Here is a 27,068-nt window from a genome sequence, read left to right on the forward strand (position 1 = left end):
ATTTACCAAAAATTCACATTTCAAACCAGCCAGCCATTGAATCTTCTTTTTGTGTCTTCCTCTGTCTTCTTTTCTTCGTCTGAGGGATTATGTTTCACAGATCACCGATCAACAAAGGTACCTTTAAGAGAGCTGTGTTTCGGACAGTCTGCATCTGTTGGTCTGTTGGCAGTTCTCCTTCAACTGTTCAATTTTCCCTAGTCTTATACCCTGAAAGCATTGGTCTGTGTCACTGGCTTTTATTATTATCAATATTCTCTTGATGGGTGTTTGGTATTGGAGTATCAATTTAAACTGATTGGCCAAATTCAAAGTTAGTTTTTTTGTCTCCATGCAACCAGGTACACTAGTTGCTGGACCAAAAGGTGACATTGTACCTTGTTCAGAACGCTTGGTGCTGTCAGGTCGTTCTGCTAGCTTTTAACTTTCTTAAAGGTACAGTACAGCCACATCTTCATAATACGAGGGCATATGTTTATGTGTTGGGGGCGCATGTGTGCATGTCAGGGACTCGCATGTGCTTATGTTTATGGGAGGGTGCATGTGTATGTGTCAGGGTGGTGCAACTGCATGCGGGCATGTCTGTTGGAGGGGGACACATGCTCGCAGGTGTATATGTCAGGAGGCCTGTCTGTGTGTGTGCGTGTCAGGGGAGAGGTGCATCTATGTGTGTGTGGGTGGGCACGTCAGCAGCTCTATGACGGAGGGGCATGTCGGGATGTGTGTGTGCATCGGGGGAGGGCACGTTTCTACGTGTGTGTCTGGGGCATGTCTGTATGTGGCGAGGAAGTGTGCGTGTGTGTATGTTTGGGGGTGATGTGTCTGTGTATGTGACACGGGGGACTCGTGCATGTGCATTGTGGGGTGTGAATGCATATGCCTGTGTGTTCGGGGTTTACGCACGTGTCCATGGGAGGATGTGGGGTGGATGAGCCTGCAAGTGCATGTGTATCTGGGGGCTCTGTCTGTGTGTGTATTGGGACAATGAGTGTGTGTGTGTGCGCGGGCATGCGCTCGAGGGGAAGTATGTGTGTGTGTGTTGGTAGGATACTTGTGTCTGTGTTTCAGGTGGGGACCCGTCTGTGTGTGTGTGTATGCGTGTGTTGGGTGATGCGTCTGTCTGTGTGTGTGTGTGTGTGTGTGTGTGGAGTGGATTGGTCTGTGTATCTGTGTGTGTCAAGGGCATGCGTCTGTGTGTGAAAAACGATTTACTGAAAAGCTTTATTGAAATGCTGGAAGAAGCTTTATTGAAAGATCTGATGCACAGAACTACTTGCGTTATTCTAAATTGTCATATCCATACAGACAGGAGCAAGTGAGGACTGCAGATTTTGGAGATCAGAGCTGAAAATGTGTTGCTGGAAAAACGCAGCAGGTCAGGCAGCATCCAGGAGCAAGAGAATCGATGTTTCGGGCATGAGTCAGGAAATGTCGATTCTCCTGCTCCTTGGATGTTGCCTGACCTGCTGCGCTTTTCCAGCAACACATTTTCATATCCATACAGACAGGCCTGAGAATTATTCGGCAAACACCAAAACCTGGCCCTTTAAATGAGAGAATTCAATATGTGAAAGCTACTGTTTACATATAAATGTGTCTTTGTTGTTAACAGATTTTGGTCCCAAGTGCGAATGTGGATTCGCCATAAGCTTTATCAGCATGGTGTCAATTCTACAACTTTCTCTCTCGATGTAGCTCCCACATGGAGAACTTACTTTCAAAGCTTTTCATTGTGATATATTTTTTGCATTGGGATCTGCATCTCCACCATCTCAAAACTGAGTTCACTTCAACTAATTGAACAGATTTAAAACAGAAGGGGAGAAATGATTTCTATGAAAGAATCATGAATCTGTGGAATTGACTACCCCAGAGTGTGGTGGGTGCTGGGACATTGAGGAAATTTAAGGAGGTGATGGACAGATAGCTAATTAATAATGGGTGGAGGGTTATGGAGAGTGGGCAGGCAAGTTGAGGCTGAGATGAGATCAGCCGTGATTGTATCAAATGGTGGAGCAGGTCCTGGGGCTGAATTGCCTCCTCCTGCTTCTAGTTCTTATGTCCTTATATCCTTCCCTCGATCTGACCTTCTTTCTTAGTCCCTGTGTCTCAGTGTCTCCTTATTGTCTATGCCATTATCTAAAGAGATATTTGTTAACAGAATAAGTTCCTGAAGCATATTATATAGCAGATATTAAGCATTTGTTAATTCATAAACTCTCTTGGAATCAAATGTGATTCTCAGAGATAAACAGTGTAGATTTTCCACTTTGGTGATGGTGAGCTTATTATAAGTGAGCTGTTATGGTAAGGTTTGGCAGGGTGGTCAGAAAATATTGACCAATTTGTGGCAAAAACTTCTGACCCACCAACACTGAAGTGAAGAATTTATCCCAATCTTTCCAATCCATTACTGAGCAGATCGAGTCAGGAAAAACCCCTGGAAGCTGAGTGATCCTCCCTCACTCCAGAGATTCCCAGAAACTAGCTTGACCCACACTTGGTCTCCTTGGTGAAGATTCAGGATCACAGTTCTGGCTGAGAGCTGTGAACTGTCGCTTGGAAGCACACTATGGATTACACTGACTGCCTTATTGTTCTTAATCAGGGCCACATCTGTCTCCAGCCCCCTCCCTGGCAGTGAAGAGTAACTGAAAAAGTACAGCCCACATTTGGGACTTGTGAACTTTCCAGTGTTGCAACTGTACCCCTGTCCGAGATTCACATTGACGACATCATACACAATTGGATCCACAGGAGTCAGCACATGATTCATTGTGGAGCGCTGCACATCAAAAACCACATCCAGTTCTGATAAAATAGAAAATGGACATTTAAAGTCATTACTAAAAGCATTTTTCAAACTTCAAATTGAGAGAATTTGTTATTAAAATGTCAGGATGCAATCAAGCTAAGCACAGGCACAATGAACAATGAGGAGATGGAGGTGAAAGACAGTCACCTGTACTTCAGCATTGTCATGGCTTTTATAATAAACTATCTTTCTTCACTTGGAAAGTTAAGGTGACCTGGGATGTTTGCTGAAACTTTCTGATGCTGTGGATTGTGGTAATGTCAGTATGATTCCTCTCACCTTCCCTTCTCACACCTGAAGGTGTTGTGCCTTAATAGGGGGCAGATGTATGAGCAGGAGACCTTACCTCCACCCAATTAACCCATCTTATTGAAGAGATTGTGTTGAATAATTAAATGGTACCTCGTCCAGGTGGCCAGGATGAATAAAAAGAGATCACCCACTCCTCCCTCCATCACACCCACTCTTTGAAATAAGCAGACCCCTCTGCCTCCATCTCTCAGAGAGATCTTGTGTACTGCTTAGTGTTAAATTTCTTTTGCCATTAGCCACACTCTGTTGGGCAATGCTAGTTTTGTATTGTAGGCCCAGTTCATTTGGAACAACTGAGGCTATTCCAACTTATTTCACAGTTCATCCCATCTTGTCTGGATGAGATGTGAACCCAGAGCAATGTTATTTTCCATTTCACAATCTAGTTCCCAATTCAGACAGGTTCAGGTACAGGTCGTTCCCCTGTGACACCTTAGTTACATTCCAGCAAAACCTCGTTAAATAGAAAATCGCTTCATATAAATGATGAGGCATACGGGTAAAATGGGATTCGGATAGACCAGCAAAAAATATCACTCACAGTCACTCAAAAATCACCCAAAAGTCTAATGCAATGCATCGCACAATCTAGAACCCTCTCAAAATGAATGTTAACATTGCATTGCCTTCCTAACTGCCAACTGAACCAGCATGTTAAGCTTAGGAGGATCCTGAACTTGGACTACTGTATCCCTTTGTGCTTCAGATTTCCAAAGCCTTTCCCTATTTGGAAGATTGTGCCTAGATTCTTCCTACCAAAGTGCATAACCTCTCAATATTGCACATTGTCTTCCATCTGGCAGTTCTTTGTCCACTCTCCGTGCTTGTCCAAGTTCTTCTGCAGATTCCCTGTTTCATCAACATAACCTGACCCTCCACCCATCTTTGTGTCATCTACAAGCTTAGCAGCAATGCACTCAGTTCCTAGTCTCAATCGTTAATGTATAATGGGAATAGCTGTCCGTGCAGAACTCCATTGCTCACAGGATGTCATCCTGAAAAAGACCCCTTTAATCCCATTCCCTGTTTTCTACCAGTTAGCCAATCTTGTATCCACATGATTACCTTGCCCCAAACACCCATGGGCTGTTGTCTTATCTAGCAGCCTCCTGTGTGGCACCTTGTCAAAAGCTTTCTGGGAATCCACATATGTCATATCACTGGTTGTCCTTTGTTTAACCAGTTCATTACCTCCTTGAAGAATTTATCAGGCATGCTTGGACAAAGCCGTGCTGACACAGTCCTATTTTACAATGTAGGTCTTAGTACTCCATTGTCTCATCCTTAATAACTTACCAATGACAGGGGTCAGGCTATAATTTCCTGTCTTCTGGCTCTCTCTCTTTATAAAGTTTACATTAGCCATTTTCTAGTCGTCTGGGACGTTCCAGTGATTTTTTTCTGAAAGACCTCCTCAGCTGTTTCCTTCAGCACCCTGAGCTGTCGTCCATCCAGTCCAGGTGATCTGTCTACCTTCAGGCATTTCAACTTTCCTAGCCCCTTCCCCTTAGTGATGGCCACTGCACTCATTTCTGCTCCCTGACTCTCTTGAAATTCTGGTCTGCTCCTGGTGTCTTCCACTGTGAAGACTAATGCAAAGTATCTCTTCATTTCCTCTGGAATTTCTTTGTTCCCCATTACTACTTCTCCAGCTCATTTTCCTGTAGTCCAGTGTCCACTCTTGCCTCTCTCTTACCTTTTATATTTCTAAAAAACTCTTGCAATCTTCTTTATATTACTAGCTAGCTTACTTTAATGATTCAGCTTCTCTCCCTTATTGCTTTTCTTAGTTAGCATCTGTTGGTTTTAAAGTCTTCCCAAGCCTCTGGCTCCCCACTAATCTTCACCACATGATGTACTTTTTTCTTTTGTTTTCATGGTGTTCCTGCGTTCCCTTATCAGCCATGGTCACCTTGTCCTCCCTTTAGTCTGATTCTTCTTCCTCGGGATGAATTTCTGCTGTGCCTCCCAAATTATCCCATAAACCCCTGCCCTTGCTGCTTTACTGTCTTCCCTGCTCAATTCCCTTCCAATCAACTCTGGCCAGATCCTCCCTCATGTCATTGTACTCTCCTTCACTCATTAAAAACCCATTATGCCTAATTCAAGCTTTTCCCTCTCAAACTATCTCCTGATTTATTTTCTACCCCACACACTGAGTATTGCTTGGATGTCTGTACATAACTCCCATTGGTATCCTTTTTTCCTTTTGTGGTTCCTCAATTCTATACAAACACATTCCCTGCCTTCCACCCACACCCTCCCATGTCGCTTCTTGCTATCAATTTAATCTTGATTTTGACTAACAAGGAAATCCTGCTCCCTCCACTCACCTGCCTGTTCTTTAAATAGGATGTGTATCCTTCGATATTTTGTTCCCAGCCCTGATCCCCTTGCAGCTATGTCTTTGTAATGGCCACAGCACCGTACCCACCGACTGTGGGAAGCTAGAGAAGTGATTGCTGGGCCCCTTGCTGAGATATTTGTATCATCAATAGTCACAGGTGAAGTGCTGGAAAGACTGGAGGTTGGCTAACGTGGTACCATTTAAGAAGGGTGGTAAGGCCAGGACGCTATAGACCTCACATCGGTGGTGGGCAAGTTGTTGGAGGGAATCCTGAGGGATAGGATTGATATGTATTTGGAAAGGCAAGGACTGATTAGGAATAATCAGCATGGCTTGTGTGTGGGAAATCATGTCTCATGAACTTGATTGAGTTTTTTGAAGAAGTAACAAAGAGGATTGATGAGGGCAGAATGGTGGACCTGATCTATGTGGACTTCAGTGAGGCAGTCGACAAGGTTCCCTATGGGAGACTGATCAGCAAGGTTAGATCACACGGAACACAGGGAGAACTAGCCATTTGGATACAGAATTAGCTCAAAGATAAAAGACAGAGGGTGGTGATGGAGAGTTGTTTTACAGACTGGAGGCCTGTGACCAGTAGAGTGCCACAAGGATCGGTGCTGGGTCCACTACTTTTTGTCATTTATATAAATGCTTTGGATGTGAACATTTGACTTCCGATTAGTAAGTTTGCAGATGACACCGAAATTGGAGGTTTCGAGGACAGCGAAGAAGGTTACCTCAGATTATAACAGGATCTGGACCAGATGGGCCAATGGGCTGAGAAGTATCAGCTGGAGTTTAATTTAGATAAATGTGTAGTGCTGCATTTTGGGAAAGAAAATCTTAGCAGGATTTATACACTTAATGGTAAGGTTATAGGGAGCGTTGCTAAACAGAGACCTTGGAGTGCAGGTTCATAGCTCCTTGAAAGTAGAATCGCAGGCTTTCCTTTATTGGTCAGAGCATTGAGAATAGGAGTTGGGAGGTCATGTTGCAGCTGTACATGATATTGGTTAGGCCGCTTTTGGAATACTGTATGCAGTTCTGTTTTCCTTCCACTTGGAAGGAATTTGTGCATCTTGAAAGTTTTCAGAAAAGCTTTATGAGGATGTTGCCAGGGTTGGAGGATTTGAGCTGTAGGGAGAGGCTGAGTAGGCTGACGCTGTTTTCCCTGGAGTGTTGGAGGCTGAGGGGTGACCTCTTAGATATCTATAAAATTATGAGGGGCATTGATAGGATAAATGGACAAAGTCTTTTCCCTGGAATGGGAAGTAGAAGGCATCAGTTTAGGATGAGAGGGGAAAGACATAAAAGGGACTGAAGGGGCAGCTTTTTCATGCTGAGGTTGGTGCGTGTGTGGAATGTGCTGCCAGAGGAAGTAGTGGAGGTTGGTACAATTGCAACAGCCTCACTCTCTGCAACTGGATTCTCAGTTTCCTGACCCACAGGCCGCAATTAGTGAAGATTGGAGACAATATTTCATCCCCACTAACACTCAACACTGGAGCCCTCCAGAGCTGTGTAATCAGCCCCTACTGTACTCACTAATACCCATGACTGCGTCAATAAATATCAGACTAATGCTTTTTATAGGTTCACTGATGCCATCACAATCATCTGTCGAATCTCAGATAGCGATGAAACAGACTACAGAGGGGAAGTGGAAGACCTGGAAAAATGGTGCACTGAGAACAGCCTACCTCTTAATGCCAGCAAAACCAAAGAACTCATTATTGACTATTGGCAGGATGTTACTCATGCCCCGCCAACACATTAACAGCACAGAGGTGGAGGGAGTGGAGAGTATCTAGCTCCTGGGAGTGGTCATCCACAACAGGCTTTCTTGGACTCTTCATGTGGATGCACTGGTTACAAAGGCCCAACAATGTCTCTTCTTCCTCAGGCAGCTGAGGAAATTTGGTCTGACGGTGAATACCCTTGCCAGCTTTTATAGGTGCATCATAGAGAGCATTCTGTCTGGATGTATCACTACCTGGTATGGCAACTGTACCATTCAAGATCGGAGACAGTTACAGAGAGTGGTGAACTGGGTCTGGACAATCACAAAGACCAACCTCCCATCCATAGAATCCATCCACCAGGCCCGCTGTTAAGGAAAGGCAGCCAGCATTCTCAAAGATCCATCCCATCCTGGCAATGTTTTTTTACAATGTCTACCATCAGGGAGAAGGTACAGAAACCAGAACACACCCATCAGCCACTTTTGAAGCAGTTACCACCCTACTGTTAGAATACTGAATGTACTCACACACTCTTAACATTCGCCTGTACCTGTGTTTTTGTTTTTGCTGCCGGTACCCATTATTTACTTTCTGTGTTACCTAACGCTATGATCTGCCTGTATTGCTCGCAAAACAAAGCTCTTCACTGTGCCTTGGTACACATGATAATAAATTGAATGCAATATTTAAGAGGCATCTGGATGTGTATATGAATCCGAACGGTTTAGTAGGATATGGGCCACATGCTGGCAAATGGGACGAGATTAGCTTGGGATATCTGGTCGACACGGACAAGTTGGACTGAAGGGTCTGTTTCCGTCTGTACAGCTCTATGACTCTATTTCAATCTGTGCTACAAGCTCATTTCCTTCGTTCATGTACTGTGTGCGTTTAAGGATAAATGTCCCCTTGGTCCTGTGTTGACTGCTCTAATCCCCACTGTTGTCTTCTCATCTGATGTGTCTGAAGTCAGATCCTTGACCCTTTCTGTACCCTGTCTTATGACTTGTTGTTGAAACTTGTTGGAAACGTTGCATGAACTCACTTTTATTCCAAGCATAAGTTGGTCCGAGCTTGGCTTTTGATTCTGTGATCAATTTCAGTGGATTACTTAGTTTCATTTCTTCATTTGCAACTGCCTGAAAGAAATTGAAAAACTGAAGTAAGTGTTTTTTTTGTTCTCTGATCAGCTTTTGCAGGATGTTAAATAAAAACAGAAAATACCGGAGAAATCTAGCAGATCAGGTCTCATTTATTGGAGAGAGACACAGAGTTACATTTCAAGTCAGACATGTCATTTCAGAACTGAAAGGGGTTGGAAAGTGAAAGTTTTTATGCTGTTGACAGAGGGAGAGAAGGAGCAAGAGGAACAAACTGTGAGGGTGCCCAGAGCAGAAGACAAAAGGGGTTTCAATAATTGTAAAAGAGAGACTGAAATGTCAAATAGTGTTCATGATCAGTTTGAATAGGAGAAAATAAGTCCACTGTACTGGGCACAAAGCCAACAAGACAGGGAGGGGGGGTATAATGTGTGTTCACAGTTTGTAATTGTTGAATTCCATGTTGGGTCCTGAAGGCTGTAACGTATCTATGAAGTAGAAAATGAGATACTGTTCCTCCAGGTTGTGTTGAGCTTTGTTGAAACAATATAGCAGGCCCAGGACAGTCACATCAGCATGGGAGCAAGATGGTTTATTGAAATGACAAGGAACTAGAAGGTCAGAATCATTCTTACAGACAAAGCAAAGGTGTTCAGCAAAGTAGTCACCCTGCCTGGTTTTGCTCTCACCAATATCACAGGGAGAGTGGGGATGAGGAACTAGTAGGAATGATGGAAGAGTGAACCAGAGAGAGAGTGATCCCTGGGAATGCTCATTGTGGAGAGGAGGGAATGATGTTGCCGGTAGCATCTTGTGAGACGTTCAGGAAATGGCTGAGGATGGTCCTTTGAATGGAGGAGACTGGTGAAGTGGAAACTGAGGACAAAGGAAGGTTCTGAGGATTGTTGCTGAACAAAGAGACCTTGTAGTGCAAATTCATCGCTCCTTGAAAGTGGAGTCGTAGGTAGACAGGATAGTGAAGAAGGTGTTTGGTATGCTTTCTTTTAGTACTCAAAGCATCAAGTATAGGAGTTGGGAGGTCATGCTGTGGCTGTACAGGACATTGATTAGGCCACTTCGCAATATTGTGTGCAATTCTGGTCTCTCTTGTATTGGAAAAATGTTGTGAAACTTGAAAGGGTTCAGAAAAGATTTACAAGGATTTGAGCCAGAGTTAATGGTTTGAGCTCGAGGGAGAGCCTGATTAGATTGGGGATATTTTTCCTGGAGTGTTGGAGGCTGAGGAATGACCTTATCGAGGTTTATGTTGATAAAATCATGAGGGACATGGATAGGCTAAATGGACAAAGTCTTTTCCCTGGGTTGGGGCAGGGGTTGGGTTGTAGGGTGGGGGTGGGTGGGTGGTCAGAGAGTCCAGAACTAGAGGGCATAGGTTTAGGGTGATAGGGGAAATATTTAACTGGGACCTAAGGGGAACTTTCCCAAGCATTGTGTGTGGAATGAGGAAATGGTGGAGGATGATATAATTGCAACATTTAAAAGGCATCTGGATGGGTATATGAATAGGAAGGGTTTAAGAGCAAGATGGGCCATGTGCTGGCCAATGGGACTAGATTAGGTTAGGATATCAGGTCGGCATTGACATGTTGGCTTGAAGGGTCTGTTTCCGTGCTATACAGCTCTATGACTCTATGACTATCGTTATTCTGGGAAGGCGGAGAAGAGTTGGAGGTAGAATTGTGGAAAATAGATTGGACCTGACTGAGAACCCTGTCCCCCCCATGGTGGTGAGGAATCTTTGGTTGAGGATAAAGGAGTGCACGCTGTGGAAGGTGGCATTATGAGAACAGGGTTGCAGAGGAACAGGGCAAATGGAATGGAGTCCTTTCAACAGCAGGGTATGAGGAGGTGTTAACTGTAGGGGGTTGGAGAGGTTGGAGTGGGTATTGGTAGGCAACCTCTTATCAAAAAAAAAATCAAAATTGAGGAAGGGAAGGGGAGTGTCAGAGATAGACCAGGCAAAGGTGAAAGAAATATGGAAGTTCAAGTCAAAACTGATATTTTTTTCCAATTCCAGATGAGAGCATTAATGATCATCAGTGTATTGGAGAAAGAGTTGTGAGAGGGGGCCTGAGCAGGACTGGAACAAGAAATGTTTCACAGACTCAACAAAGGGACAGTCAGAACTAGGACCCATACAGGTGTCCATATCCACTCCCTTGACCTGGAGAGTGAGAGGAGTTAAAGGATACCTTATTTAAAGTGAGAACAAACTCAGCCAGATGATGGAGTGTGGTGCATGATGGGAACTGTTCATGCCTCCTTTCAAGAAAGAAGCAGAGTGCCTTTAGACCATCCTGATGGAGGATGGATGTGTTGAGGGATTGCACATCCATGGTGAAGAGGAAGCAGCTCAGTCCCAGAAACTGGAAATTGTGGGACTAATGTAAAGTATCAGAAGAATCATAAATGTAAGTGTGAAGAGACTGACCAAGAGAGAAAAAATAGAGACAAAATATGTAGACCTGATTTCAGACGGGCTGGAGCAGGGTGAGAGATGGGTCAATTCTGTTTGTGAAGTCTGGGGAGAAGGTAGAAGCAGGCTTTGAGGCCTGAAAGATATTTCATCTCCTGAGGGAATCTACAAGTTAGGGGCTCTGTTTAAAACTGAAGGTTTCCCATTGAAGATCGTTCAAGGAGAATTTATTCTCTTGAGGATTGTAGGTGTTTTTGGTGATTGTTGCATTCTCTCCCAAGTAAGCAATGAGGCACACTGATTAAATATATATCAGGCTGAGTTAGACAATGACAGAAATTGCTGGAGAAACTCAGCAGGTCCAGCAGCATCTGTGAAGAGAGAAAAGTTAATGTTTTAAGTTCAGTGACCTTTCCTCAGCTATTCATAAATCAACATGTTACTAGTACCTCTTTATCTATGCTGTATTAGGTGGAAGGTGAAATATATTTTCTTGATTAACACATTTTGCTGTTGCTCCTACAAAGTTTCAGATGTTCATCCAGATACTTATGCTCTGCCTGTGTGATAAATCATATATCTTCTGTGGACAAGACAACTAGATTAGGAAGGGATATGTTGTTGCAAAATGATTAATATATTGATGAGTGTTTTAAATTGGTGTATTGCGGTGCTTGGAGCTGGATTGGTAAGTTAGGACAGGATTGGTGGGTGATTGGCATGCTGATAGAGGTGGGAGGAGGCCAATTTGGAACAATAGCACTGTTAGAAACAAACTCAATAAAATTAGCTGAGACCACGAAAAGCTGGAAACATGGCAATTTATTTACGAACTTGCAAGTAAGGGCTTCAGACGCATTAAGCAAATGAGCCCTGAGCATTGGAACATGTACATAATTATACCCTTGGTGCCGCATGAGATCACTTCTCCCACTCCCTTTATCCTACCTATTGGCTTAACGGCCACCATGTGACTTCTCTTTATCTAAATTAAACTCCCCTTCTGTTTTCTGGAATATACGGTGTAACCATCTTGCAAAGCCACTATCACATATTAAGTTAGTGGTTTTGCATTGTTCTCCTTTTCCAAGTACACAAAGAGGGCTGCTAATCTTATCATTTCCTTGCAACTATCCTCAGCATTATGTCTGCTTATTGTTCCTCTTTCTGGTACACACATACCCTTATCTACCTAGAAGCTTAATAATTGAGCTTTTACTCTTGCAATTCTTAGCTTGTCAGCAGTATTAGCTTTCTGCAAAAGCAACATACTTCTCTATTTCTCACAACTTCCTTATTTCTTAGTTTGTTATTTCTGAGTATAACCTCACTTGAGGATTTGCAAAATGCTAACACTAGCTTTTACTCATGTAAGCACATTTAAATTCTTTTAGTACTTTAAACAAACTCAATTCTTTGCAGAAACAACATTCTTTACAGGTACCTCTCACAGTACCCTACATTGAAATGCCATTCTCTTTGAAGTAAAGGCCAACATTACGTTTGCCTTCCTTATTTCCAACTGAACTTGGATATATTTGTGATTTATGGACGAGGATTCCTGAATCCCTCTGTTCTGTAGCTTTCTGCAGTCTTTCCCGATTTAAGTATTCAGCTCCTTTATTCTTCCTGTCAAAGGGCATTACCTCATATTTTCCACCTGCCAAATGTTTGCCCACTCACGTAACCTGTCTGTATCCCTCTTCAAATTGTTTGTGTCATCCACACCGATAGCCTTCCGACTTATTTTTAGCCCCATTTGCAAATTTAGCTTCAGGACATTCACTATTTGCATCCAAGTCATTAAGAAGCACGGTAAATAATTGTGGTGCCAGCACTGATCCCTGTGGCAGAGGTGGAGATCATGTGTGTGCGAGAGGGGGGTGGGGTGGTGGGGGGGGGGGGGGTTGGTGGGGGAGGGTGGTGGGGGGTGGGGGGCGTGGATAGAGAGAGAAATGAGAGTGTATGTGTCTGTCTGTGAGTGGGTAAGACAGTGCGTGAGAGGGTGCACTTCCATTCTAACTGATTAAAGACTTAAAAGTCATCTAGGTTTGCTCAGTACATTTGCATCAGTTGTATGACTGATCTTTTGTTTATAAATTCTGTGTCTGATATATCATCCCTCAGCAGCACCTGAAGAAGGAGCAAGGCTCTGAAAGCTTGTGTTTTCAAACAAACCTGTTGGACTATAACCAGGTGTCGTGTGAGTTTTGACTTTGTCCACCTCAGTCTCACACTAGCACCTTCCCATCATGGCTTATGTTGTAAAGTAGTGTAATGTGTGATACCTTATTAAACACCTCCTGAAAATCCAAATGTATAACATCCACTGCTTCTCCTTTATCTGTCCTGCTTGTTGCTGCCTCAAAGAATTCTAGTAAAATTGTGAGGCACGGTTTCCCCTTTATGTGGCCATGCTCCCTCTGCTTGAGCTGTTCTGCATTTTCGAGTAAAAAATGAGGTCTGCAGATGCTGGAGATCACAGCTGCAAATGTGTTGCTGGTCATTCCTGATGAAGGGCTTATGCTCGAAACGTCGAATTCTCTATTCCTGAGATGCTGCCTAACCTGCTGTGCTTTGACCAGCAACACATTTGCAGCTGTTCTGCATTTTGAAATGGTCTGCTATTACATCCTTTACATTGCAGCAATATTTCTCCAGGAGCAATATCAGTTCAACTAACTGGCTTATAATTGTCTGGTTTTGTTTACCCCCTTCCCTTTTTAAATAAATGTGTCACATTGACAGTTTCCCAATCCTCTGGGAGTTTTTCAGACTTGAAGAATTCCTGGAAGATTCCTACCAGTGTGTCCACTATCTCTGTAGCTCCTGTCTTTAATATCTTGAGAAGCATTCCATTAGGCCTATGAACTTTATTGGCCTTTAGATTAGATTAGATTAGATTACTTACAGCGTGGAAACAGGCCCTTCGGCCCAACAAGTCCACACCGACCCGCCGAAGCGCAACCCACCCATACCCCTACATTTACCCCTTACCTAACACTACGGGCAATTTAGCATGGCCAATTCACCTAACCCGCACATCTTTGGACTGTGGGAGGAAACCAGAGCACCCGGAAGAAACCCACGCAGACACGGGGAGAATGTGCAAACTCCACACAGTCTGTCGCCTGAGTCGGGAACTGAACCCGGGTCTCAGGCGCTGTGAGGCAGTAGTGCTAACCACTGGGCCACCGTGCCGCCCAGGTAGTTTCTCCAGCACCTCTTCTCTTTTGATAATTCTAATATTTCAGAGTCACAGAATCAAAGGGCACGGAAACAGACCCTTTGTTACAAATATTCCGTGCCATCCAAGTTTAACAAACTACATTAGACCTATTTCCTCTCCTGCTTTTGTCTGGTGAACATTTAGTAATTTTGGAATGGTATGAACGTCTTTTACTCTGAAGGCAGATGCAAAGTAGTTATTCAACTCCTCCACTATTTCCTGGCTCCCAATTATTATTTCCCCAACCTCATTCTCGAAGGGGCTTATGATCTCTTTGGTTCATAAGGGAGCTTTAGCTGGCGATCTTGATAGTACTTACAAGTTTGCCCACAAAGTTTTATTTCCTCCCTCTTCATTTTTTTTTTGATGATTGGTGTCAGGCTGAGCTGGGGACAGGCAGGAGATGATCAGTCAGATTTCTGATTTTGGAGATATGTAGGTGTGTGGGCATTGGGTAGACTTGTAATGGCCTGTCTCTTACTTCCTGAGCTCTGCATTCAGCCCCTTTAGGATAGAATGCAAGTAATCTCACATGTTCCTAGAATTATGGAATTTGTTCAGTGCCAAAGGAGACCATTTGGACTATTCATGTTTGTGTCAGCTCTCTGAATGAATGTCTTACTGCGGCCATTTTCCGAGTTTCACCCCCATAGCTTCATACTTTTTATTGGATAGTTTTCTTGCACACGTCATGGGTCCATATGATGGAAATCCAGTTAATTTAATTAATTTTGATATATGGCAAATCCTATGGGAACACTTAAGGGAGTGTAATAGGAGGACATAGGAAAAGGAGGGGGCAGCTGGAAGGGGAGACGAGAAATACAAAGGGTCAAAATGAACAGGCAACAAAGGGAGAGGGCAAAGATTTGCAGAAGAAACGATACAGAGGGAGATTGGAAATGGAGAGAGTTGAAGGTAAAGCAAGAGGTAGCTGAAGACTTGGCCACCAATGATGGATCAATTAAAATGAGGGTTAGGGTTTGGCCAAAGAGGCCAGTATTAAATGAGCACAGATATCTTAGAACATTGTGGGCTGGAGGATATTATAGAAATAGGAAGGAACAAAGTCATGGAAGGATTTGAAAACAGGGATGAGAATTTACAAATGAATGTGTTCCTTAACTTGGAACCAGAGAAGGTGAGCAAGCCCGTGGGTGGGCAGGACTTTGTGAGATTCAGGGCATGAGAGTGTAGATGAGGAGTGCATGGAAATAGGCAATTCTAGAGGGAGCAAAGGTGTGGCTGAGAGTTTAAGCAGCAAATGAGCAGGGAATGTTGGTGATGAAATGATGGAGGTGGAAATAAATAATCTTGATAAGCGTATGGATATTTGATCAGATATGGGTGGCATGTTGGCACAGTGGTTAGCACTGCTGCCTCATAGTGCCAGACACCTGGGTTCAATTTCCACCTCAGGCAACTGTCTGTGTGGAGTTTGCACATTCTCCCCGTGTCTGTATGGGTTTCCTCCCACAGTTAAAAAGAAAATGTGCAGGTTAGGTGAATTGTCCATGCTAAATTGCCCGTAGTTTTAGATGTAGGGGAATGGGTCTGGTTGGGTTGCTCTTCAGAGGGTTGATGTGGACTTGTTGGGCCGAAGGGCCTGTTTCCACACTGTAAGTAATCTAATATTCAACTTGAAAATCATATTTTTTTACAAAGTATTTTCATGGGATGTGTATGTCACTGGCAAGGCCAACATTTGTTGCCCATCTGTAACTGAGCTTGAAGTAAGTGGCTTGTTTCCCCATTTCAGAGGGCAGTTCAGAGTCAGATATGACGTGAGTCTGGAGTCACATGTTCCTCAGAACAGGAGATTGTCCGACAAGACATTAGTGAACCAAATGTGTTCTTTTCATGATAATCACTGTGGTTTCCCCAGACCTGAGGTGAGGGGTATTGATAGAGTTAGTGGGAGTTGTCTTTTCCTGAGGATGGGGGATTTCAAGACGAGGAGGCACATATTTAAGGTGAGAGGAAAAAGATTTTTAAAAGGCATGGGAGGATGTGTTTTCTTTAGCACAGAGGGTGGTTCATGTGTGGAATGAACTTCCTGAAGAAGTGGTGGATGTGGGTACAATTAGAATGGTTAAAAGACATTTTGATAAGTACGTGAATAGGAAAGGTTTGGAGGGATATGAGCCAGGAGCAGCAGGTGGGAATAGTTTAATTTGGGATTATGTTTGGCATGGATTGGTTGGATCGAAGGGGTCTGCTTCTGTGCTGTATGGCTCTATGACTCAATATAGAAATTGAATGTAAATTCCACCTTCTGCTATGGTGGGATTTGAACCGTGATCCTGAGAACATTAGCTTGGATTTCTGGATAACCAGTTCAATAACATCTAACCATCTCCTCCCTAAACATACATGTGTAACTGATACCCAGGCTGTGAACAGGGTAGTTCAGCCTCAAACAGCGACCAGACAGAAGAATGGAGCTGGTAAGTAGGCACTGAAGTTTGTCACAAGGATTAAAAATAGGAGCTTTTGATTCCTGTAATTTAGTTGGAAGCAATGTTTGCTGATATGGCACTGGATATCAAACAGTGTGACAGTTTAGAGGTGATGAGGGTATCGAGAGGTGATGATGGGATGAAGCTGAGAGTTGTCGGTGTGGAGATTGATGTTTTTTCAGATGAAATTTAGAAGCATCAGGTCGATATGAAAGAGCCCATAGAGCCCGTGGTGTTAGAGGTAAGGTACGAGTATGGATAGAAGATTTCTTTCTGCCTGACAATCAGAGAGTGGGGATAAAAGGGTCATTCTCAGGATGGCAGCTGGTGACTAGTGGAATTCTGCAAGGGTCAGTGTTGGGACGACAACTTTTCACATTTTACATGAATGGTCTAGATGCAGGAACTGTGAGCATTCTGGTTAAGTTAGCAGATGATACAAAGATAGATGGAGGAACAGGTAATGTTGAGGAGGCTGGGAGGCTGGGACTCTGCAGAAAGATTTCGAGAGGTTAGGAGAGTGGGCAAAGAAGTGGCAGATTGAATATAATGTGGGAAAGTTTGAGGTCATGAACTTTGGTAGGAAGGATTGAGGCATAGACTATTTTCTAAATGGGGAGAGAATTCAGAAATTTGAAGCGTAAAGGAACTTGGAAGTCCTAATCCAGAATTGTGTTAGGGTTAACTTGCAAGTTGGGTCGGTAGTTAGGAAGGCAAATGCAATATTGGTTTTTATTTCAAGAGCACAAACATAAAAGTAGGGATGTACTTCAGAGGGTTAATACGTTTCTGATCAGACCATAATTATAATATTGTGAGTAGTGTTGGGCCCCATATCTCTACCTTGGGAGTGGGTCCAGGTGAGGTTCACGAGAATGATCTCAGGAATGAAAAGCTTAACATAGAGCTATAGAGATGTACAGCACGGAAATAGACCCTTCGGTCCAACCCATCCATCCCATAGGAGGGACGTTGAGACTCTGGGCCGAGACTCAGAGTTTTGAAGGACGTGGGATCTAATTGAAATTTACAGAATACTGAAAGGCCTGGCAAGAGTGGGTGTTGGGAGGATGTTTCCATTAGCATTTGAGACTGGGATCCGAGGGCACAGCCTTAGAATAAAGGGAAGGAGCTTCAGAACAGAGATGAGGAGAAACTTCTTCAGTCAGAGAGTGGTGAATCGATGGAATTCATTGCCAAAGAAGGCTGTTTTGGCCAGATCATTGAGTATATTAAAGACAGAGATAGATGGGTTCTTGATTGTTAAAGGGATAAAAGGTTGTGGGGAGAAGATGGGAAAATGGGGTTGAGAAACTTCTCAGAGTCTGGATTAGAGTGGTGCTGGAAAAGCACAGCAGGTCAGGCAGCATCCGAAGAGCAGGACAATCGTCGTTTCCGGCAAAAGCCCTTCATTAGGAATAGAGGCAGGGTGCCTTCAGAGTGGAGAGATGGAGGAGATGACCTGGAGGTTGCAGTGAGAGAGAGACTCACTGCCTTGAAGAAGTTTTCCTCCTCTCTATACAAGAATCTCAGTGAGTCTCTCACTCACTGCAACCCCCAGGTCTTCTCCTCCAGCCCCATCCCTGTTCACCTATAGTTACTTTCTCCCCACCCCTACCCCCCTCTCGTGCCACAGCAAGGAACTGTAATGACCTCCTCAGGAGACAGACACGTGCTGCAACTGACAGGGTACCCTTCGTTGTTCAGTACTTCCCAGGAGCTGAAAAATTACACTATGTTCTTCGTGACCTGCAACACATTATCAATGAGGATGAGCACCTCACCAAGACCTTCCCCACACCTCCACTACTTTCCTTTAAACAACTGCCAAACCTCAAACAGATCATTGTTCGTAGCAAACTGTGGGCGGCACGGTGGCACAGTGGTTAGCACTGCTGCCTCACAACGCCTGAGACCCGGGTTCAAATCCCGACTCAGGTGACTGACTGTGGAGTTTGCACGTTCTCCCCGTGTCTGTGTGGGTTTCCTCTGGGTGCTCCGGTTTCCTCCCACAGTCCAAAGATGTGCGGGTCAGGTGAATGGGCCATGCTAAATTGCCCTTAGTGTTAAGTAAGGGGTAAATATAGGGGTATGGGTGGGTTGCGCTTCGGCGGGTCGGTGTGGACTTGTTGGGCCGAAGGGCCTGTTTCCACACTGTAAGTAATCTAATCTAAACTGCCCGGCTCTCAGGACTACTCCATGCAACCCTGCCACGGTGGACGCTGCAAGACGTGTCAGATTGTGGACATAGATACCACTATTACGCATGGGAACACCTCCCACCTTGTACATGGCAGGCACTCATGTGACTCAGCCAACGTTGTTTATCTTATACCTTGCAGGTAAGGATGCCCGGAGGCATGGTACATTGGGGCAACCGAGCAAAGGCTACAACAACGGATGAATGGGCACCGCCCAACGATCAACAGACAGGAGGGTTCCCTTCCAGTTGGGGAACACTTCAGTGATCCAGGACATTCAGCCTCGGACCTTCAGGTGACCATCCTCCAAGGTGGACTTCGGGACAGGCAGCAGAGAAAAGTGGCCGAGCAGAGGCTGATAGCTAAGTTCGGTACCCATAGGGAGGCCCTCAACCGGTACCTTGGATTCATGTCACATTACAGGTGATCACCATTGCACTACACACATACCCTTATAGACACACACACTCCCACACTCACACATGCACCCCCTCACAGACTTAAGACACTCTACACTCACTACACACACACACACTTTCTCACACTCACAACCCCCACCCCAGACAGACAGACACACGCACACACACGGACAGACAAAGACCCACATGCACACATATATTTTGTGGGGTGAATTTGTACTTGCAGAGTTACATTGCACTTTGCTCAAAAGCTGCATATATTCATGTAGAACTCTGAGCACAAAAACTGCATGAATTTATGTAAAACTCTGTTATCTCACTTTTTAGATTAGAATCAATCTAAACATCATGGCATAGACAGAGAACACAGGGGGCCAACACCTTCAACATATTGTCTAGCTATCACCATTGTTAACAGCTAACCCGGGAATTCAACTTTAAAAAAAGGTTTTGTGATTTACACATGAAAGAAGTGAAACTATCTCTGTATTCTAACAGATGAAAGGCTTAACAGACAATCAATTTTTCAATGTATAATTTCAGATACATCACACTGTAAATTTTTGCTATAAATTCTGTGTTACGATTAAGCCCTCCACGCTCACCTGATGAAGGAGCGTCGCTCCGAAAGCTAGTGTGCTTCCAATTAAGCCTGTTGGACTATAACCTGGGGTTGTGTGATTTTTAACTCTATGTCTGATGAAGGGCTTTTGCACAAAACGTCGATTTTCCTGCTCCTCGAATGTTGCCTGACCTGCTGTGCCTTTCCAGCACCACTCTAATCTAGACCCTGGTTTACAGCATCTGCAGTCCTTGTTTTTACCTTGAGAAACTTCTCAGCTATGATTGAATGGTGGAGCAGACCGGAGTGGCCTAATTTCTGCTCCTGTGTCTTATGGTCACATGGTCTGATGGAAATAGGAGCAGGACAAGGATATTTCCTCAAGGGACACTAGAAGTAATGGTAAAAAAGTGGAAGAGAAGCAATTATAGCTGATTGCAAGATGGTATAGTCAGGCATTGCTGAAGGTTGCAAAGAGGATAGGGAGGGATGGTTTACCTCTGTCACATTAGCAAAAGATGCCATTTTGAGTTTTTGATTAAGAGTCCTTTTGAGACTGTGATAGGAACTGATTGGAGAAATTTAAATACCAATTTGAGCATAATAGGGCCACAACTTATTTTGGCAAAATATAATCAAAGATGTAAGAAGGATTACAGATGGGACTGAAAGCTTACAATGACAATGGAATGAAGGATTATTTTTTTGAGTTGGGGTGATGATGGTGGACTTGAAAGAGAAAGATACAGAACCTGATGGGAGAGAACTGTTAACAATATCAGCTCATGGAGAAGTTCAGAAGACATCATATTGGACTCAAAACATTCACCCTTTTTATTGTTCCTCAGGTGCTGCCAAACCTGCTGAGCTTTTTCCTGCACTTTCTGTTTGTGATTTGAAACAGGAATCACAAAAAGCTTGCATCCAGGTTCAGTGGGTAATAGAGAAGGCAAATGGAATATTGGCCTTTATTTCAAAGGGAATGGTGTACAAATGTAGGGAGGTTTATGCTAAAACTATACAAGGCATGAATCATAAAGAAGGATGAAAGATGGCCTTATTGAAACATGCAAGATTCTCAGAGGACTTGACAGGGTTTATGTGGAAAGGTTTCTTCCCCTTGTGTGAGAGTCAAGGAGCAGAGGCACAGTCTCAGGGGCCATACATTTAAGACAGAGGTTGAAGAGGATTTTTTTATCTGAGGGGAGAGGATCTGTGGAATTCATTACCACATAAGGCTGATGAGACTAGCTTATTAAAAATATATCTCTATCCTGAATGTGATTAAAGGTTATGGGAAAAATGCAGAAATGTTGAATTGAGGATTATCAGATCCACTACTATCTCCTTGAACGTCAGAGCAGACTGTGTGGGCTGAATGGCCTATTTCTATTCCTATGGCTTACGGTCTCCAACATCCACAGTATTTAACTTCTTTACAGCTAATGGGGAATTGTGTTGATGGAGTGAGAGGTCTCATTAATAAATTCTGTTCAGAGTCAGCATTAAGGGAGTTGGGGAGCAAATAGAGAAAGAGACGAGTTCAGGTTTACGGCTGGATGGAACCTGAGAGGGATTTTGGACAAAGGGAAGGGAATAACGTAATGGAGACAGCAAACTGGACAATCAATGTCTGACTGTCTAATGGACCATGAGTTCCTTGAGCATGTTGAACATGAAAGTGATAGAGACAGGACAGAGAGATTTAAGAATTGCAGCAGAGAAAAAGAGCTGGTGTTCTCTTTGGATGCCAGTCCATTCCGAGAATTATTTGTAGCTGTGGCACATGTGAGCAGAACTGAACAGTTCACGTGATCGAACAAGGTCTGGCATTAAATCACTAAGCAAGTCCAGACATGTATCTATACAGCCGTGTGAATCAAGGGGAAATATATAAAAAGGAACAGGGAAATATAACAGTCAGGCAAAGGATACACGAATGGAGAGGAAAAACAGGGAAATAAACATGTAAGATAAAGGGAGAATTAACAGACACATTAAATTAGTACGTTATCCTTACCTGAATATCTTCCTGCATATTTTCCAAGGCATAAATCTGATAGATACAGTGAAACAGGATTAAACACAGGTTTCCCTGAAACAAAGAAATGTTTTGTTAAGTAAGGTAGAAGAAACCTAGTATGCAAAACATCCACTGTTATTGCTACTTGAACTTACCAATCCAAACGAATTCATTCTTATTGAATTTGAGACCAAGGTGCCTTCCCTTCAACTTGTTCTGAATCTAATGATGTTCAGCCTCTGCTAGATCTCCAGATTTTACAGATCTGAACTCTTTCTTAGCTTTCTTTTTCTGCAGTTTCCTGTTCCTTCCTTCAGATTTTATAAAGAATAGTGCCGAAGCCACAGCCCACCATTTAATGTCATTCAAATCTTGATAAACATGCAGATGTTGAAACCAAAACGCCCTGCAAATTCCAATAACTTAAGATGTTGTCTCCAGTAGCAACCAAGTGCTATTCAGTTCGAGGATTCTTCTGTCAAGTGTACCATTCAGTTTCTCTTGACAGTGCTTTTGTCCTTGTAGTATTTTTCAATGCATGAAGTTGATCTTTGCTGCCATGAATCCTCTCCAACTGTTCCTCCAGTCAAATACCATACACCATATACTGTTTATCCTCCTGCACCTCTATTGTGCTGACAATTTTGATTCATTGCTCCAACTCCCAGTCGAACTCATTTTTCCAGAGTGTGGTCAGGAGATACAGCACTCAATCAGGAAATGTCAGGAATTTGGAAGAATGGGAATTTGGTACAGGGGAGGGAGGAAATAGTGTAATCTATGTCAAAGAAGAACTAGCTCCCAAGTGCAGCAGGTGTTAGGGAAGGTGAATGGAATGTTGGTTTTTATTTCAAAGGGAATGGAGTATAAAAATTAAGTCTTACTCAAACTGTGCAACGCAGTAGCTAGACCTCTCCTAGAATAGAAATACTTCAGAATAAACCTGTTGGACTGTAACCCAGTGTTGTGTGATTTTTAATTTTGTCCACCCCAGTCCAACACCACTTTGCCATAGAATATTGAGGACAGTTTTGTTCCCTTGTCTAAGGAAAGATATGCTGGCATTAGAGACAGACCAGTGAGGGTTCAACAGGTTTATTCTGGGCATGGAGGAATGTTCTTATGAGGAGAGGTTGAGTAGATTGGTCCTGGACTGATAAAAGGTTCTTGTGGGGCTTGACAGGGTAGATGCTGAAAGGTTGTCTCCCCTTGTGGGACAATATAAGACATGAGGGCAGAATTTCAGAGTAAGGCTTTGCTCGCTTCAGACAGTGATGAGGAATAACCTCTGTCAGTACTTGGAACTCTTTACTACATCAAGGTTTGGATGCTGTGTCGTTAAGGCTGAGATTTTTCACCAGCCAGGGAATCGAGGGTTAATGGTGAAAAGGCAGGAATGTGGAGTCGAGAATTCTGTTCTGAAGATGGGTCACTGGACCCGAAATGTTGACTCTCCTTTTTCTCTACAGATGCTGCCAGACTACTGAGTTTCTCCAGCTGTGTCTGTTTTCCATTCCGATTTCCAGCATCTGCAGTTTGTGGTTCTGAACTCCAAAGGAAAAATAATCAGATCAGCCACGATCTCACTGAGTGGTGGAGTCGGCTTAATGGGCCAAATGAGCAACTTTCAGCTTCTCCATTTTCTGGTCTTTTGATCCACTGGTTGGAATTGTATCGAGCCCACACAGGGAGGGAGTTGTTGTACCGGGAGGCTTGACAGCATCACCCAAGGACATCTCTGCAGGAATTCCTCAGGGTGCTGGTCCCACTGCTGCTTCATCAGTGACCTTCATGCAGCCATATGGTCAGAACTTGGATGGTCACAAATGATTGCACAGTGTTCTCTTCCATTTGTGATTGCTGAAATACAGACACAGTCCACATTCATATGCAGTAATTCCTGGACAATCTTCTGGTTTGGGCTGATAAGTGGCAAATGACATTTTTTGTGACACTAGTAACAGGTAGCTAATCATCTCCATGAAGTTCAGTGGCATTATCATTTCAGAATACCCCACTATTACCAAACTTGACATTATCATTGACCAGAACCTGAACTGGGCCAGTCGTATAAGCAGTGTGACTACACCGCACTGTGGCACAGCAGTTAGCACTGCTGCCTTAAAGCCCCAGTGACATGGGTTCAATTCCTGCCTCAGGCAATTGTCTGTGTGGTGTTTGCACATTCTCCCCTTGATTGTGTGGGTTTCCTCTGGGTGCTCCGGTTTCCTCCCACAGAACAAAGATGTAGATGTTAGGTGAATTGGCCATGCTAAATTGCCCGTAGTGTTAGGTGACAGAGTAAATGTAGGGGAATGGGTATGGGCGGGTTGTCCTTTGGAGGGTCAGTGTGGACATGTTGGGCTGAAGGGCCTGTTTCCACACTGTAAGTAATCTAATCTAATACGTCAGAGGCTGGGAACACAAAGTGATTACCTGATTTGGCTTCACAAAGCCTAACAGCCATCTTATGGCACAGATTAGGTCTATGATGGAATCTCACACCTTGCCTGGATGAGTATGGCTCTAACAAGGATCAAGAAACTCATGTGATAATACTATCGCACCAAGAGGTTATTTTGTCCTCGTTCTCTTTTTGAAAGGAGAGCTTTTAAGACAGGTGTGCCAAGCTGTGTATTTTGAAAATGAATAAAGTTAGCAGCTTGTGAGGCCATGGGTTTTTTTAAAAGTAGAACAATAGAAGCAGCCTGAAGGGGTGTGGTCAGGCTCTCATAGAACCAGATTTTTTAGTTTCTTTACTTTTCAGTAGAAGTTGTTGCTGGGTCAGTTGCTGCAGTACATCTCTCCCTGTTATACTCTATTTCAGGGGTACAGGGTTTGAAGTGTTGATTGGTGATGATAAGTAAGTTTGCGGATGACACAAACACTGGCCGTGTGGTCAACACTGAGGAGGAAGATGTTAATACACAGGTGGAATATAAACTGATTGGTCAGATGAGCAGATGCAATTTGACCCTGAGAAATGTGAGGTGATGCCCTTTGGAAAAAATAACAAGACATGGGAGTACTCAGTGAGAAAACTCAGGAATAGAGGGATCGTGGGGTATTTGTCCTCAGATCTCTGAAAGGATTAGGGCAGATTAATAGGTGTTGGGGAGAATCTGCTATCGGGGTACCTACATTGGGGCTAGGGAGTGGAGCACCATTATTAAAGCAGACACTGTCAGATACCAGCTAAAACACAGCCATGTAAAGTAAACCCAGCCACTGCAGGACTGTCTGCCTGGGGCCACATTCCTGGGGGATTAGAACATGTCCGTCAGTTTCAGATCATCCTGTTACACTCTCATTGTTAATAAAGGAAACCGGTAACTATCGGATAGTGTAAATCGCACCGATACTACACTTGATTGATAAAGTACTTGCTAATGCCTCCGCTGACGTCAAACTCATTCGGGTCCTGTGTTAAATGATAATATCTGTATATTCAACTATGGAGAACTATTGTGAACGCCCAGACAGCCAGACGCATGGCAATGAGGAAACCCTTCCAAACAATAAACTTTTAAATTACAAGATCGGAAACTGCTGAACCCAGGATGTCTGCCCATTGTTCAGCACAGCAGGAGCAGGACAGGTATCTCGGGGCAGCCAATAGAGACACTAATCCCTTCACAGACAGGTGAACTGACCAATGAGAGAACCGAACGAGGGAAAACTGACCGGGAACTCGAGGAAGCGCGAAGTATAACTGCTCCAGGACCGTAGAGGGAGACAGAACGCCTTCTCCAACGAATTTGCATGCTTTTGAATTCGTTGTATAGTTTGCCAGTCTTGATTCTGTAATAAATGGTGTTTTTGCTCCAAACTCTAGCCGGTTTGATCTCTCCTTCCAACGAACACGTGGAGACGAGACCATTCGGTTTCCGTCTCAACAGATGGTGAGCCTGAACGTGGGAAGGGAAAGAGACGACCGCAAGTTGGCCACATTGGCGGACCGGAGGGCAGACAAACTTTCGGCAGAACTTTTAAAAGGTGAGGAAGCGCCTGTTAAAGCAAAGACTTCCAGTAGGTAAATTTTTTAGTTAGTCAGTCTTTGTCTGCTCCCTGATCCTCACCAACACAAACAGTACTTTTAAATCAGTTTGGCAGCAACGTTGCAGAGTCCATACTGGTAAGCTATTTTCTCACTTCTTCACTAATACCTGCCTGTTCTCGTGGTACTGAAGTGACTAATTGATCCATGGCTAGCCTTAAGTTAATGCGCAGTTTTTGAGTTGAGTTTTACGCGTGGATTTCGGATCCTGGACGCGGTTTTTGAGTTAAGTTAATGCGTGGATTTCGGATCCTGGACGAGGTTTTTGAGTTGAGTTAATGCGTGGATTTCGGATCCTGGACGCAGTCTTTGAGTTGAGTTAATACGTAAATTTTGGATCCTGGACGAGGTTTTTGAGTTGAGTTAATGCGTGGATTTCGGATCCTGAACGCAGTTTTTGAGTTGAGTTAATACGTGAATTTTGGATCCTAGACGCAGTTTTTGAGTTGAGTTAATACGTGAATTTTGGATCCTGGATGAAGTTTTTGAGTTGAGTTAATACGTGAATTTTGGATCCTGAACGCAGTTTTTGAATTGAGTTAATATGTGAATTTTGGATCCTGGATGAAGTTTTTGAGTTGAGTTAATACGTGAATTTTGGATCCTGGACGCAGTTTTTGAGTTGAGTTAATACGTGAATTTTGGATCCTGGACGAGGTTTCTGAGTTGAGTTAATGCGTGAATTTTGGATCCTGGACGCAGTTTCTGAGTTCAGTTAATGCGTGGATTTCGGATCCTGGACGCGGTTCCTGAGTTTTTAAAGTGTGTTTTTCCCGGAGGTCACAAGTGGTTCCGGCAGCCCAATTTTCAGAGGTGACAAAGTGCTCTGACGGCCAATTTTCGAAGGTAACAAGGTGCCCTGATGGACTGTCTTCAGAGGTAACGAAGGCTCTGATACGCGAGACGTCCAGTACTGCAGTAATTTTCGTCTGAATGGGGGATTTTGTTGGGCCCGACGCGCTAGTGGGGAAAAAAAAACTCTGGGTCTGAGTTAAGGTACAGCGTGGCTTTTGGAGCCTGGACGCTTTTTGAAATTAATTAATACAGCGCTGACCGCACTTGACTGATTGGATCCTTTCTCTTTTTAATAAGCACTTTAACTCTGACACCTATCGATAGACACACTCGCTGCTAGCATCCTAAGGGGACAGAGGGCGGATCTCATCTCCTGGTTAGGGTTTACCTGCACAGCCATTTGCCTTAGACTGGTTGTTAAGAGCAGAGGTCTGCCACGCGAAGGTCAGGCTTTTGAAAAACGCACTGGTTTTAAAGCGGTACCCACCAGGTGAGATCCGTCATGGGGGACTTGAACTTTGGACCACCAAAAATGACCCAATTTCGACCATTACACCCCGGAGTGCC

The 27,068-nt window shown here is 43.8% G+C and overlaps 1 protein-coding gene and 1 long non-coding RNA gene across 5 annotated transcripts in view; one reads left to right on the top strand and one right to left on the bottom strand.

Annotated features, from left to right (window-relative positions):
• The window catches only part of LOC132834425 (uncharacterized), a 65,567-nt gene extending 57,658 nt beyond the window's left edge, over positions 1 to 7,909 (top strand). For all 4 annotated transcript variants that reach the window (XR_009647181.1, XR_009647182.1, XR_009647183.1 and 1 more), the window contains one exon: positions 7,071 to 7,909. This is a non-coding gene — a long non-coding RNA (uncharacterized LOC132834425). The remainder of the gene's footprint in view (positions 1 to 7,070) is intronic.
• LOC132834421 (complement C1q tumor necrosis factor-related protein 6-like) lies at positions 1,436 to 22,169 on the bottom strand. The gene is made up of 4 exons (XM_060853354.1): positions 21,805 to 22,169; positions 21,647 to 21,721; positions 8,265 to 8,358; positions 1,436 to 2,811 (listed from the first exon to the last, which is right to left on the bottom strand). The coding sequence occupies exons 1-4, from the start codon at positions 21,820 to 21,822 to the stop codon at positions 2,411 to 2,413; spliced, it is 588 nt and encodes a 195-aa protein (XP_060709337.1). The 5' UTR covers positions 21,823 to 22,169; the 3' UTR covers positions 1,436 to 2,410.
• Between the last annotated feature and the right edge of the window lie 4,899 nt (positions 22,170 to 27,068).

This window comes from Hemiscyllium ocellatum, chromosome 39 (assembly GCF_020745735.1).
Source record: "Hemiscyllium ocellatum isolate sHemOce1 chromosome 39, sHemOce1.pat.X.cur, whole genome shotgun sequence".
Lineage (NCBI taxonomy): Eukaryota > Metazoa > Chordata > Chondrichthyes > Orectolobiformes > Hemiscylliidae > Hemiscyllium > Hemiscyllium ocellatum.

Coding starts and splice junctions, on each gene's coding strand:
- LOC132834421 (XM_060853354.1), bottom strand. Junction 8,359..21,646: donor ATATGCAGGAAGATATTCAG/GTAAGGATAACG, acceptor AATTTCTTTCAG/GCAGTTGCAAATGAAGAAAT. Junction 2,812..8,264: donor AACTTATGCTTGGAATAAAA/GTGAGTTCATGC, acceptor CTATTTTATCAG/AACTGGATGTGGTTTTTGAT.